At 44.8% G+C, this 13728-nt stretch overlaps 1 protein-coding gene across 1 annotated transcript in view; it reads right to left on the bottom strand.

Moving 5' to 3' along the window:
* LOC311041177 (nck-associated protein 5-like) overlaps window positions 1-11648 on the bottom strand; it is a 146321-nt gene extending 134673 nt beyond the window's left edge. The window contains exons 1-2 of the mRNA XM_084051699.1: window positions 11547-11648; window positions 1652-1754 (exon numbers count right to left, since the gene is read on the bottom strand). Of these exons, the coding sequence (XP_083907825.1) occupies window positions 1652-1754; window positions 11547-11551 (108 nt within the window). The 5' untranslated portion in view covers window positions 11552-11648. The remainder of the gene's footprint in view (window positions 1-1651; window positions 1755-11546) is intronic.
* Window positions 11649-13728: the final 2080 nt, after the last annotated feature.

The following is a 13728-nucleotide window of genomic DNA, read 5'->3' as shown; positions in this document are numbered from 1 at the left end:
TATTTGGCCACGAACCCTCATCTCAAAAGATTTTGTTCCAAGGACCATTAGAAGCAAAAAATTGCGTTAAACATTTTAGCTGTAAAAACAAATATATATACTGTATTCAAAGAGTTGCACAAATTGTCATGATGTTTCAAAAATAGCAGATCTACAAGCTCATTATTAATACAACAAAACTTGCACATCTGCCGTGGTTGGAGGTTGTCTCCTAACTCTTTCATTGAGACATTTAGACTCAGGTGTCAGGTAGGATGCCTACTAGTTGACAGATAGTAATGTCTGTCAGTGTCTGAAGCTCATGGGCACAACACATCTCCCCCCTGGCCAAGCAGGGATTCCCTCTTGACTGAGTGGTAGGAATTGTTTGAATGGTAGGAAAAAAAATGTTTACAGATTGCAGCTTTAACACTGAGTGAGGAACTCATATAAACTTAGACAAATTCCAAAGTGAACCACAGTAGTGCTTCAGCAGAGGGTAAGCTCCATTGCACAGCAGATTCAAACAACACGTGAAACACAGAAGCCCAGCCAGTAGCTCTGCTAGCCTGCACTTGGCATTCCAAAGAGACACTCTCTTCCCAACAGATTCACCTTCAGTTGACCCTGAGCCAAAACAAGTTTCCACTGCTGTGAGCCCCGCCAGCAGCTTGGTGATACAGATAAACCTGTCAATCAAGCAGCCATCGCCTGCAGTTTCCCCAAACACTGCTTTCTCTCGGCCTCCTGACACATGGAAATGCCTCTGCGTATGTGCGCGCGCGCGTGTGTGTGTGTGTGTGTGTGTGTGTGTGTGTGTGTGTGTGTGTGTGTGTGTGTGTGTGTGTGTGTGTGTGTGTGTGAGCACACTTGCGTCCATGCGTGTTTGAACTGCATGATATATTGCGGAGTAATAATTAACCACTTAAACCCTATACTTCATTGAAAGGTGTCCCCAGGGGGTTTACACTTGGTCCCTTCCATTCCCCCCCTCCCCCTCTACATCAAATCTCTACTACACGTTGTGAGTTTATATAGATCTGCTATTTTCTGAAAATGTTTGCCTATTACATGACCAGAATAGGGATGCTTAGTGCGGTTACAGTTATCTTCACAATGCATGTGGTCATTACACTGTTTAAATCCTTATTTATCTTAAGTGCTGGAGCAGATATATAGGGGAAAGAACCTCCTTGCTCGATTTTCGCCATGTCCATGTTTTTTTTTTAAATAGTGTTTTCAAAATTACTCAGTCAATACCGTCAGCGTAAGGCTGAGAAGTTTACATTCTGAAGACTTTCACCTGACCAGCTAATCCTAAAAGTCCATCCAGAACAAACAATGTACAACATAGGCAGCTTAGCAGCGGACTGGCCTGAGGGTCCGTCACAAGTTCGATCCCCACAACAGTCAGTGCATCCAACGCCACACGTGTTAATGCGTCATTGAGCATTAACCACACAGCTGCTCGCTCAGCGTGCAATAAGTCATCTCTTGAATGCAATCTACCACAGTTGTTTCTCAACTGCAGCATTGTGGAACCTTGGCAGACACTTTTAATCTGGGAGTTATTTCAACTCGCCACCTCAGGTGGATATCATCAACTCGGGGAAAAAAAACAGAAGAACTAGCAGTAGTAGACTAGGAGTTTCAATGTCGCTGATTGACTTACCACAAGACCGCTGTCCAGAGACAGTCTCTTCAACTGCTCTCTCCTCTCCAGGTGTCTGTTCATGCCCACTCTTCCTGGCAGTGCACCACACACCTGGGAATCACTGGAGGGAGGGAGAGGTAAAGGGGGGGGAGGGGAGAGTCGAGAGTTACATTTTACGTAATGGACACCTCGTATCCTTCACTTCCTGCTGCGGAAAGAAATGTAGTAGAGAAACGGTTAGGAGGTCATTCACCTCAGTGTAAATGAGATCAAAGTCCATGTTGTTGAGCGTCATACCAACAAAGGAGCTACATGAATCCACCAACTCTGTGTAAAGGCCCCCGTCATTTGCTTCCACTACGCTTCTCCTTCGTTTGTCATTTTCCACAACTTTCTCCGTTTCATTCCTTTCCTCTCGCTCCTGTTCTTCTTCTCCTTTCCTCTCGCTCCTGTTCCCCAAGCTACGCCAGTATGGCTTGTGAGCGGGAAATGTATTCCAAAAGGGAGAGCAGATTGGTCCCAGTGGCTGGATGTTGCCATTTGCTGTACCGACCGACCAACCAACTAACCCTGCCGCCGGCGCGCAAACCACCCTCAACCCCACCCAACCCCCCAGTCCTCTAGAGCCTCCAGGCCTGTGTTGTTCTAGCCCTCTCTAAACAGCGCTGGGAACCAGTTGGACCTGGCCGGACTGAGGCCACGGACGAAGATAAACTCTTCACGCATACTACTCCTCCACAAAGAGTGGGGAGCTTACCGCCTGCAGAGTGGGGAGCTTACCGCCTGCAGTCTAAGCTCACCACTTCCTTGTTGCTGAAGGTGGGGTCAGAGGTCAGCCGATGGACCAGGGGTCAGAGACCTCCGCTCTGTCTGACCGGGCAATGTTGCCATTGTGCATGCACGCATGTATGACTTCAGCACATGTCACTGGCGAGATATGACGTGGTAAGCTCTTTGTCGAACCTCTGTATTCTGCAGTACACATAGTGGATTTATCTTGGCGGGTTTGGTGCAAGAATGTATTGACACTGAGACAAAGGTGCTGACTGACACATAGGCCAACAGGAAGGTTATATTCACTGCACTTATGTAACACTACTCCTTGAGTGTTTAATCTGGGTCTGTCTCTGTGCACCATCAGAATTTAAGGCTTTGTCCAAAATTGGTTATTATGACCTGTGCCGGATAAGCATTTCTTTGTCTTTTAAAAGAAACTCAGTAACTCAATGTTTACTTGCCTTACAACCTAGGCCTGTCAAAAAAAATCGATTCATGAATAAATCGCGATTCTTAATGCCACGATTTTAAAAATCGAATCAAAATATTAAAATCGATTTTTTTATTAAATTTTTTTTTTTTTTTTTTTTAAGTTAGTACCTTTTTCACTGGCACTTTGTCTGAAATCAATGTCAGAAAGACTGACTGACATGATCTGGCTGCATTGAAGTGTATGATTCAACTTTTCATGGTTTATATTATATTAAAATGTTCTAGTATAATTAAAGCAAAGTGATTTGGGGTAGAAAATCGCAATAAATCGCAGAATCGAATATCAATTAATCGCAGAATCGCAATTTTAATTGAATCGGCACCCTAGAAAATCGCAATAAATCGCAGAATCGAATCGAATATCAATTAATCGCAGAATCGCAATTTTAATCGAATCGGCACCCTAGGAATCGATTTTGAATCGAATCGTGAGGTAAGTGAATCGTGACACCCCTATTACAACCCTACTTATGCAAGCAGCGCATTTCCCAAACAAGGTCCCTAAAACGCCTTCAGCATCTGCCACAGTCTATTTCTGTCACACCACACTTAGTGACATCATCCATCAAACATCCCGGCTCATCGGGAAATGACGTGTTATACCGAATACCGAATTGTACCCTACATCAAACAATGGTGTATTTTCTTCTCTTTTTTTTATTCATTGAATAACGACAACAATGTATTGTTAAACAGGCCACTGTCATGTCTTGCCCCCATTTCTGAAAGCCCACAGGCTATGTAGAGTAGAAGGAAGCGGCTTAATCACTCTACAGGATATCAAAGATGCTGTCTTTTAATGACACAGAAGCATCAGAATACAGATTCTCTCATAGAGTTGCATCTCCGGAATGACGATGTGTGTGTTGTGTGTCAGTCGCTCGTCCCTTTCCACTACAGATTAGCAGAGGAAGTACAGCCAATGGCTTCCTTTGGGATGCGGTGATAGAGGGGTGGGGGGCTGCAGGAAACCGAGAGCAAATTATTAAAATGGATTATGGCGCAGCACTTGATTGCTCCGACTAGAGACAGAAGGCACCGACAGCATGTTCCTTGGGGTGCACGCGCAGTGCACAAGAGACGAGAAGATGAAACAGTGGACCGTAGATCGCGGAAGTGATAAAAGATTAAACAAACACATTAATTGCCATAATCAGGGGAGACGAGATAACGGCAGGCGATAGAACATTAACCCACAACAAAAGTCTGGCGGTCCCTGACAGTTAGTGCAGAACACAACAAGAATGAATCGCTTGCCAGTTGAAAGCATACTGAAATAAACATGCTGAACCTTCAGCAAACTAAGAGTTTATCATAAGAACTGCCGGCTCAGAGTTTGCCATGCCAACAGTCATATCAAAATCCTTTCAGAGTAAGAATGACGTTTATTCACTGAGAATAACCAAGTGTTTGTGTACTGTCAATATATAAACGAATATACGTATATACAGTACAACATCAATACACAATACAACACAAATGATTGACTTTGAGGGAAAGGCTTGTGTAACGGATGCAAGAGCGAATGTCACATTCCACTCCACTCAACCTTGCGGACCCAAAATCGGGTCACCATGAGATATTGTAGTTGGTTGACAGACAAAGGACATCTTAACCAGAGGAATATCATTATCAGGTTTTATTTTGGGTGACTTTGTGTTCAAAGCAAAATGTGCAGTTGATGTAGAGCGGCTCGATGTCATTTTAAAGGCCATATGACAATATCTACTGTGCTAATCTTCGTATCTCAGAATGACATTTACCTTGGGTGCCATCGTGGGCCCTGCGTGCGCACTGAAACCCTTGCTTCAGTGCCTACCCGTTTGATGACTAACCTTTCTTACAGTATGTGACATTAACTGGCACACTTGCGGCAGACTGGTTCGCAGTCCGATGGATAGCTTTTCCGAGACCAAAGACCATCATCTGATACTATGTAGGTTAGCTACAAGACAACAAACACCTTATCATACAGAGAAGATGATGCCTTTACATTTCAGACCATGCTCTTATCCAGAGTGATGCATGTGCAGATTGGGGGATCAGTGTGAGAATCAGTGGCTGTCGCGTGGCTCAAAACCGTGGCTCTTCAGGGCGTTCTCACTAACCACTGGGCCACTCAGACACCTTGTAATTTTAGGCAAGTGGTATTCTCATCCAGAGCGACTTACAAAGAGTATGTGCTTAAATCCACTCTGACACTGCTGTGGAATCATAGTGCTCCTCACAGCGTAGCAGTGTGGTAGTAATATTTGATCATTTACAAAGGAGAATTGGTTAGCCAGTGTCAAGAGGGCAAAGAGCAACAATGCTGCCATGACATTTCTACAATTTTAGATTTACAGCAACAAGGACTAATGCGTAAGCAAACAATGTTATTTACCCAATAAACTCAATAGACTCAGTGTAACATTGGAATAGCATTGTTATATTTTTGTAAGATAATGTGTAATTGTTAGGCTGGCCCAAGCGGATGGTATTGCATCACAGAATGACACACATGCTCTTGTTAACCAGCTAAGAAGCTGATGCAGTGACATTTTTACAACCATCACATCAGAGTACTGCTCTAATGTGCTCTTCCAACACTTACTGTAGTCAAAGCTCAGAAATGGCGAACAACAAGAAAGCACAATATTACGCTGAAACCTTTGAATGACTGAATTTACTAATACATCCACTGACTGTCAAATGCTAGTAAGGGTGCAGCTTCTTGCTCAAGGACACTTAACAGACATGGAGAAATGGGTCAACGTGTGACAAAACCACACAATGTCTCTCCAGTATTTGCCTCTCTCTTTCTTTTGCTCAGACCTCCCTCTCAATGCCCTCTGAATGATTTACACCTAAGCCAATTATAGCTATGTTAAACTGGTCTGGTGTTGACCTACACAGAGAGACACGCGCCCAATGCTTATATTCTACACTTCCCCCAGTCAGACAGTCAGCAGGAGTGGACAGGATACAATCAAAGGAGGCCTGGAAGACGCTGACATCTGGGAGTCTTTGTGCTACAGGCCTAATTAGATACCAGAGTGTAGACAAGAGGAGGGAGGCAGGGAGGGATGGTGAGTGCGCATTATGAGTGTGTGTGTGTGTGTGTAGTGTGTGTGTGTGTGTGTGTGTGTGTGTGTGTGTGTGTGTGTGTGTGTGTGTGTGTGTGTGTGTGTGTGTGTGTGTGTGTGTGTGTGTGTGTGTGTGTGTGTGTGTGTGTGTGTGTGTGTGTGTGTGTGTGTGTGTGCGTGCGTGCGTGCGTGCGTGCGTGCGTGCGTGCGTGCGTGCGTGCGTGCGTGCGTGCGTGCGTGCGTGCGTGCGTGCGTGCGTTTAGGGAGTTAGGCTTACAATTAGGAAAATATTCAAGTTAGGGTTAGGATTAGGCATTTAGAGGTTAGATTTAGGGTTAGGGTTGGAGTTATTTAGTTGCGCAACTAAGTCAGGTCGTACAATTAGGGTTTAAAATAGTAAAAATGGCATTTATAACATTTACCATCCTAAAATGATGATGTCCTCACAAGTATAGTAATAAAATATGTGTGTGTGCGTGCACGTGCATGTGCGGGTGTGTGTTGGGGAGGCGAGGAAGGGGGGGCAAACTCTCTTTTTGAACATCTGCTGCTCCAGGAGTGAGGCAGAACCCAGCTGAGTAGATGCAGCCCCAGACAGCTCCACACTAGGCCCTGGATAATGTGAGGCCATAATAGCTTAATGATAACACTTAGACCCATTGAGGGATCCCTCGTTCAGAGAACACAGCTCATCATCCGGTGACACAGTCATGGATAAATGGCCATAATGAGCCTGGTACTTTCCATGAAAATGGACTCTCGTGGTTTGGTAGGATAATCTTTTTTTTTCATTTTTTTTTCATGCTGCATATGCAATAAACTTTGATTGACATGATGCCACTGAGAGGCCTAAATGTATTCTACAGTTGAAGCCAATATGATTCAATACAATCTGCTGGGTGTTGAAGAAATTGCATTGGCTCAACTTGTGAATATGAGTTAGTGAGGCCACAACTGACAACACTGCCTTTTGTACCAATACTGTTAACAACTTTAACCTTGGCATCCCTATGTCATTATAGGTGAGAATTTTCAAAAATGTTTAAAAAATCACACCCAGTGTGAAGTGGGCGGTGTGTGGTCATCACAACATGACTCACTTAAAAAAAAGGATAAATGACTTTTTTTAAAGTCCATACTGCTATTCATAGGGCTGCACATGTGTCATGTGTTTCGCTAGCCAATCACAGTCCTGAATTTGCAAAGTCAGCCAATCACATTACAGTTAGTGGTGATGACACTAGCTGTAATGTGATTGGCTGACTTTGCAAAAGTATCGATTTGCATTAACAATGGAAGGGTTAGGGGGTATACAAATCTTTTGGTCGGTGTCCAAAACTCACTTATAGGGGGCGGCTACACCGCCCCAAAAATAGTCACATGCTCGCAATGCATTGAGATTGTAGATTGGAATAAAAAAATAATAATAGCCAATTGTGTTCACCCACCCAGGCAGACATTTCCTGCCAGGCAAGGAGTGACGGTGCAAATAAGCGGTCTTAATTGAGGCAAGTTCAAACACAGATATCAAGTAGGCTGAACTTAAACAAAGCCTTTTATTTAAGAAGAATTTGCAAGGACAATTTTCTCCGCTCTTTGTGTTTGAATGACCTACATTTGCCATTTCACTCTGTGAGCTGATTCAATCACGGCCTATACATCACGACATACAATAAATGGCGGTGCAAACATATTTAAGCAAATATCGGAACGACCATCTGGACTCGGAGCGAGAGAGCGAGAGAAGGGGGGGAGTCCATAAGTGTGTTTTGCATGAGTTTTCAATGACCTCTCCCATCTATTATGAAACCCTTTCAAAGCAATGAACACACATTGAACACAGACTTCAAAAGGCATAAAACGCCTCCTTGGCCGAACAGTGGGTGATTTGGACCTCTGTGGATCAATACCCCACTGCCCTGCGTCCCAGCAATGCCAGGACATGCCAGCCAGGCATCCTGGAGAAATGGATGACCGGGGTAGAGGTCATCGATTGGTGCATGACCCCTCCATGCCCCACCGGGACCCAATTCATTTTGTGCCGTGTGCCTGCCTTGAATGGGAGGACACTGGAAGGGGTGGGGTTTGGAGGGAGGGGGTAAGAAACAGACCCCCCCCATCCCCCCCCTGCCCAGCCCAACCCACCACCCTCCACTTCACCCGTATTTTTTCCTGAATGATTCATCTACATTGCTGTGGAAGCGGAACGACGATGATGATGGCCAAGATGCTGATTATACATTTAGGTGTAGCTTTTAATTCAGCTGCAACATGGGGAGGAAATGGGAGGGCAACGGAGACAGAGATGGAGGGAGGGAAGCATGGAGGATGGGGGGAGGGGCGTGGGCTATTACTTTTCATTCATTGAGGGGCAAATTGAAGCATGCAAGTGTCTGATGTGGGATTTAGCATGTTCAGAGAGAGAGAGAGAGAAAGAGTCCATCTGTATTACAGCAGCACAGATGGTGCACAGTTCTGAGTCCCTCTACTGGTGAACATCTCTGATCTGTGTGTGTGTGTGTGTGTGTGTGTGTGTGTGTGTGTGTGTGTGTGTGTGTGTGTGTGTGTGTGTGTGTGTGTGTGTGGGTGCGACTGCGTGCGTGCGTGCGCGCGCGTGCATGCGTGTATGTGGAATAGAACCATTGGCACTAACAGAGCTCAATGCAAATTGTGGCCGGAGGAAGTTGACTCCAAAAACAAAGAAAGACTAAATGGACGGCCAAGTCCCGCAGAAACCGACAGAGCAGCAGACATCTGCCAAAAGATGAATGAGCTCGCTCTTCATTCAGCCGCCACGATGGACACGTTTGAGCTCCAAAAACGTCCTCACCATGCCACTTATAGCTAGTTCACACTTTCTTTGGCTTGACGTGCGCAAGCTCCCACAGATATGCACCTATCTAAGCACTTGAACCCTGTATACTGTACTGACTTGCCCCCTCCTTGTTTCCCTCTACAGTCTACAGTACATATCTTTGCTGAAAATAGCGAATCTACAAGCTCACAACATCTCATGTTGTGAAGCATTGAGAACTTGTAGAACTGCTATTTTTGCTGAATGTTTGCATGCAGAATAGGGATGCTGGGGTTCATGTGGCTAAGCTATCCAGCAAACAAAACAATAAAAAAACACCGCCTTGAAGGAGGCGTTGGGAGTTTTTACATGACTGCAGCACCGTCCACACTATTTCAGATTTATGGTGGTGCACGAACCGAGGCGTGACCCTCATGTGCAGCCAACAACTCTGGTCCTCTTGGCCGCAGCTGCGTCACTTGGACTGCGAAAGCGTGCGTTCATTTTCAAAGGAACTGTGAAGCAGCTTTTGGTAGAGCGACTAACTGGGCCACTACTGGACTGGTTAGTCCCTAAACAGCTTGACCGTACTTGATGTGGTATTGTTGTTTGACCAGCTAAAACAATAACTCTTAAATAATGTTGGTTTATGGAACGTCTTTGTTTCAGCAAACCAGTAATTAAACACAACACTCTTCTCTTATGAGTTGTTAGGAGCTTAGGGTCGTCGCCATGGTGAGCCCCTGGTACTACACACCAGTGAAGGCAACAAGTTTATGGTTGGCTGCTTATTATTTCTCACTACGGTGCAAGAGTAGACTGCCATCAAGGTTTAACACGGGTCAGTTTAACAGCTTATCTCAAATTAACGATAATGGTGCTAATGAGTGTTTGTGTTACACACTTGCATGGGTGTGCAAAAGTCTGCCACACGTTGCTTATACTTGTGATTACCCGACATGTTTTGTGACTGCAAAAAGCCAAGGCCAGGCCAAAGCTGTCTGGAAAGACAAATAGGAAGAAACGCAGCTGTTGCAGGCTGCTCAGAGATTAGTGTGATTACCAACAGGTTGTAAACTAAACACCTCTGGCTTTGCCACACACTGTGACAGACTGAAGGGGGATGAACACCAGAGGAAAGATGGCCCCATTATTTTCAGAACATAGTCAGACGCCAGTGCCCTTTTTATGGTCACGACACTGTGAAAGATGCACGATGAGTATGAGACACACAGTATAGTGTTGTGATGTATGCTCATTGGCAACAAGCACGCAGATAATTGGGCCATTATCTTTGGCATTTTTCATCAGCTGTGGTTCTATTTTATCTCCAGATATATCCAACTCCATCTTTGTTAAGTGTCCTCCAGATTACACACCATGATATTTAATATCCTGGGAATTTGTCTATAAACAATGCTGGCACGATGATGTTTTAAAATGAACAAAAAATGAATGGACCAAGTCATAGGCTAAATAGCTAGTCCCTATGTTTTCCAACATGGGACATCTCATGACCCATTTTTGGGTCTCAACTCACTAGCTGAGAAACAGAGATCATTAAAGGTACTTTTTTTGCCCATGTTTGACATATTTCCATGACCCATGAAGCTTGTCAAACATGACAGATATTCCACCCAATCAGGTTGTGGGACAACAGAAAAGACTGGTTCTCAGATGAAACACAGAGTAAATACCCCAGACTGTGTAAATACCCTAATTACTTCCTAACCAAAGTCGTGTCAAACAAACACAGGGATAGAGAGTGAGTGTTACACAGGGACGTTTGTGTCAGAGCTTGTCTGGGTGGCTTTAGGTCCTGTTGAGTCAGCAGTACTCAGCACACAATTTGATGTGGGTTTTTCTTCTTTTTTGTTAAAGAGGGGAAAAGAGGGTTAAAATAAAAATACAACAACGAGCACAATGTCGTCATCCTGTTCATTAGGGAGTCCCTGAGTTTCCCTGCACGCTTGTCCCACCCCACAACACTGGCGCGTAGGAAGCCTTATTGCATCCTGCTGGAACAAGTCATACATATGCGTTTCCTGTCCAGGGACTCCCTCGCCATGGCAGCCGGCAGTGTGGCTTTGCACTGAACCCTCTCATGCTCATTGGTTCACGGGAACAATAAGTCAGAAAAATATACCTTAAAGTGGGGGCACAGGGCGGTGGGGTGTGGCGGGCAGAAGAATTTTCCGAGCCTTATCAAAATACACAACTGTGACCCCATGAGACCACTTCTACCCCCCCCCCCCACACTCCCCCCACGAACATAGTTGGAATGTATGTGAGTGGCGTGCCACGAGCGTTCAGTGCTCACACACACATCATCGCTGAGCTGCCGATAGCACGAGAAACTGAGTGAGTGTGTGTGTGTGTGTGTGTGTGTGTGTGTGTGTGTGTGTGTGTGTGTGTGTGTGTGTGTGTGTGTGTGTGTGTGTGTGTGTGTGTGTGTGTGTGTGTGTGTGTGTGTGTGTGTGTGTGTGTGTGTGTGCGTGCGTGCGTGTGGCGCATGTGTATCAGCTTCGCTGCATGTGCTCTTAACCACTTGAACCCTGGCGTCCCTATTCTGGGGCGAACATTCAGGGAAAATAGTATACAGCATAGAGGGATTAAGTGGTTGTTAATGCATGCACGCATGCCAAAACATCTTAATCACTACATTGATGTTTCTGCTGACTGACTGACACTGACGGCAATCCTCACTAATCTGTCAGCCGAGTTTAAACAAACCATCCTCTATCAAGAGCAAGCAAACAAACAAGCATGACAGCTCCATACTTACTCCATACTTGCGCCAGATCCTCTGCCACGGCGCTCGGCAGGTCGTCTGTCGCCACGTCTTCTTTCTGCCGGCTCCTCAGAGGTGGAGGCGCTTGCCGCGGCCCGATGGCGTGGGACGTCCTTCGATGGGCATAGAGAGGAACATGTCAGGAAACTTTGAAAGGGAAGCCACTCGGGTTTGACACACGCCCAAACACACAAAACACACACACACATACACACACACAAGCACTCACTCACTATCCCATGCAGTATAGTACACAGTGCACACACACACAAACACTCTGTGAGCTGTCTGTGCTGGAAGTCTGCAGCAACACCCAGTGAGACTTGTAAATAGAGGGGGGGGGGGGGGGGGGGGTGGAGTGCAGTGGTGTAAAGTAACTCAGTACATTTACTCAAGTACTGTACTTAAGTAACATTTTGAGGTATTTTTTACTTTACTGGAGTATTTCCAAATGTCTGTATTTCTACTTCTACTCCACTACATCTCAAAAGCAAATATTGTACTTTTACTCAACTACAATTATTTGAAAATGTTAGTTACTAGTTACTAGTTACTAATAATTTTGATTATTATTACAAAACATACATTAACCACTTCAGCCCTATATCAATTTCGGCCATTTGAAAATAGCCGATCTACAAGCTCACAAGCTCACACGCTACAAGCTTGTAGATCTGCTATTTTTTATACATTTGAAAACTTGTGAAATGGGACATTCTGCATAATGAGTATTTAATACTTTTGGTAGTTTAAGTACATTTTGATACCAATACTTTTGTACTTTTACTCAAGGACTTTTACTTGTAACAGAGTATTTCTACATTGCCGTATTGATACTTTTAAGTACAAAATGAGAGTACTTTTTCCACCACTGGTGGAGGGGGCTACAGGGAGGGAGAAGAATTCCACATTACATCACAAGCAGCTGTTGACAGGCCTGTGTTTATTAACTATCTGCCAGACTTGGCTGCAGGAGGAGTCATGGGCCATGTGCACAGAGATGCACGCGCACAGTCACAAGACAGACTCAGAGTGCCCGCAAACACACACACACACACACACACACACACACACACACACACACACACACACACACACACAGTCATGTAGGCCAGTGGTTCTCACACTTTTTCATGTCAAGGACCCCCAACTTGACACTTATTAGCCTGCAGACCCCCATTTGAAAAGATAAGCCAGGGACCCCCATAAGAGAAGATGGGGCCCCAATTCATATTGTAAAATCAATGTTAATTTAACTCTGAGAGTGTACAAATGGAACCAAATGAACCCGTTAGGGTTCATTTGGTTCCATTTGTACACTCTCAGAGTTACAGACCCATAAGGGTCCATTTGGTTCCTATAAATCATTTAGCTGGGGACCCCCTGGTATCCCCTCAAGTACCCCTGGGGGTCCCCGGACCCCACTTTGAGAACCAATGATGTAGGCTACAGACAAAAAGCACACGCACACAAAAAGTACCGCTCACCAATGCTACGCGCATTGTGAGCTTGTAGATCGGCTATTGAAGTGGTTACTGTATGTTTTGTAATAATAATCAAAATCTACAAAGTAACTAAAGTTTTCAAATATAATTGTAGTGGAGTAAAAATACAATATTTGCCGAGATGTAGTGAAGTAGACGCCGTAAAAGTACAGAGAATTGGAGATACTGGACAGCGAACGGGAGCGTTCGGCGACGCTCCAGGCATTCATTCACACACGTGCTCCATTAGTATCATATGTATTCATTGTTTTAACACGCAAAATAAATAAATACACACCACCACGCACCCAATAACACGACGCTATCATGCGTGGAATCTCACGATGCCAGCGGTGGTCAGGAAACCACCCAATATCCTTTCTTTAGCCTGGACTCCTGTGTTTACCTGTGTGTTTACACAGCGTGTGAATGCAACTGTTTGGTTTCACTCACGACTCTAGAGCAGTGGTTCTCAACCTGTGGTGCGGGACCCCCAGGGGGGTTGCCACATGATTTCTTTTTTTTTTGGGGGGGGGGGGGGGGGTCCCCATGACAGTGGAAAAAAAGGGGGGGGGGGGGAGTGTACTTAAAAAAGATAAAAGTAAAGAAAATAAATAAATGAAAAAAGACCAGAAAGAGGCAAATATTGTGAAAATAGCAGGTCTACAAGCCATTTTCACAATATATATCTG

The sequence above is a fragment of the Gymnoscopelus microlampas genome (assembly GCF_963454915.1).
Source record: "Gymnoscopelus microlampas genome assembly, chromosome: 24".
Classification (NCBI taxonomy): Eukaryota; Metazoa; Chordata; class Actinopteri; order Myctophiformes; family Myctophidae; genus Gymnoscopelus; species Gymnoscopelus microlampas.
Note: the sequence above shows the minus strand (reverse complement) of the source record. Positions and strands in the feature narration are given on the sequence as shown.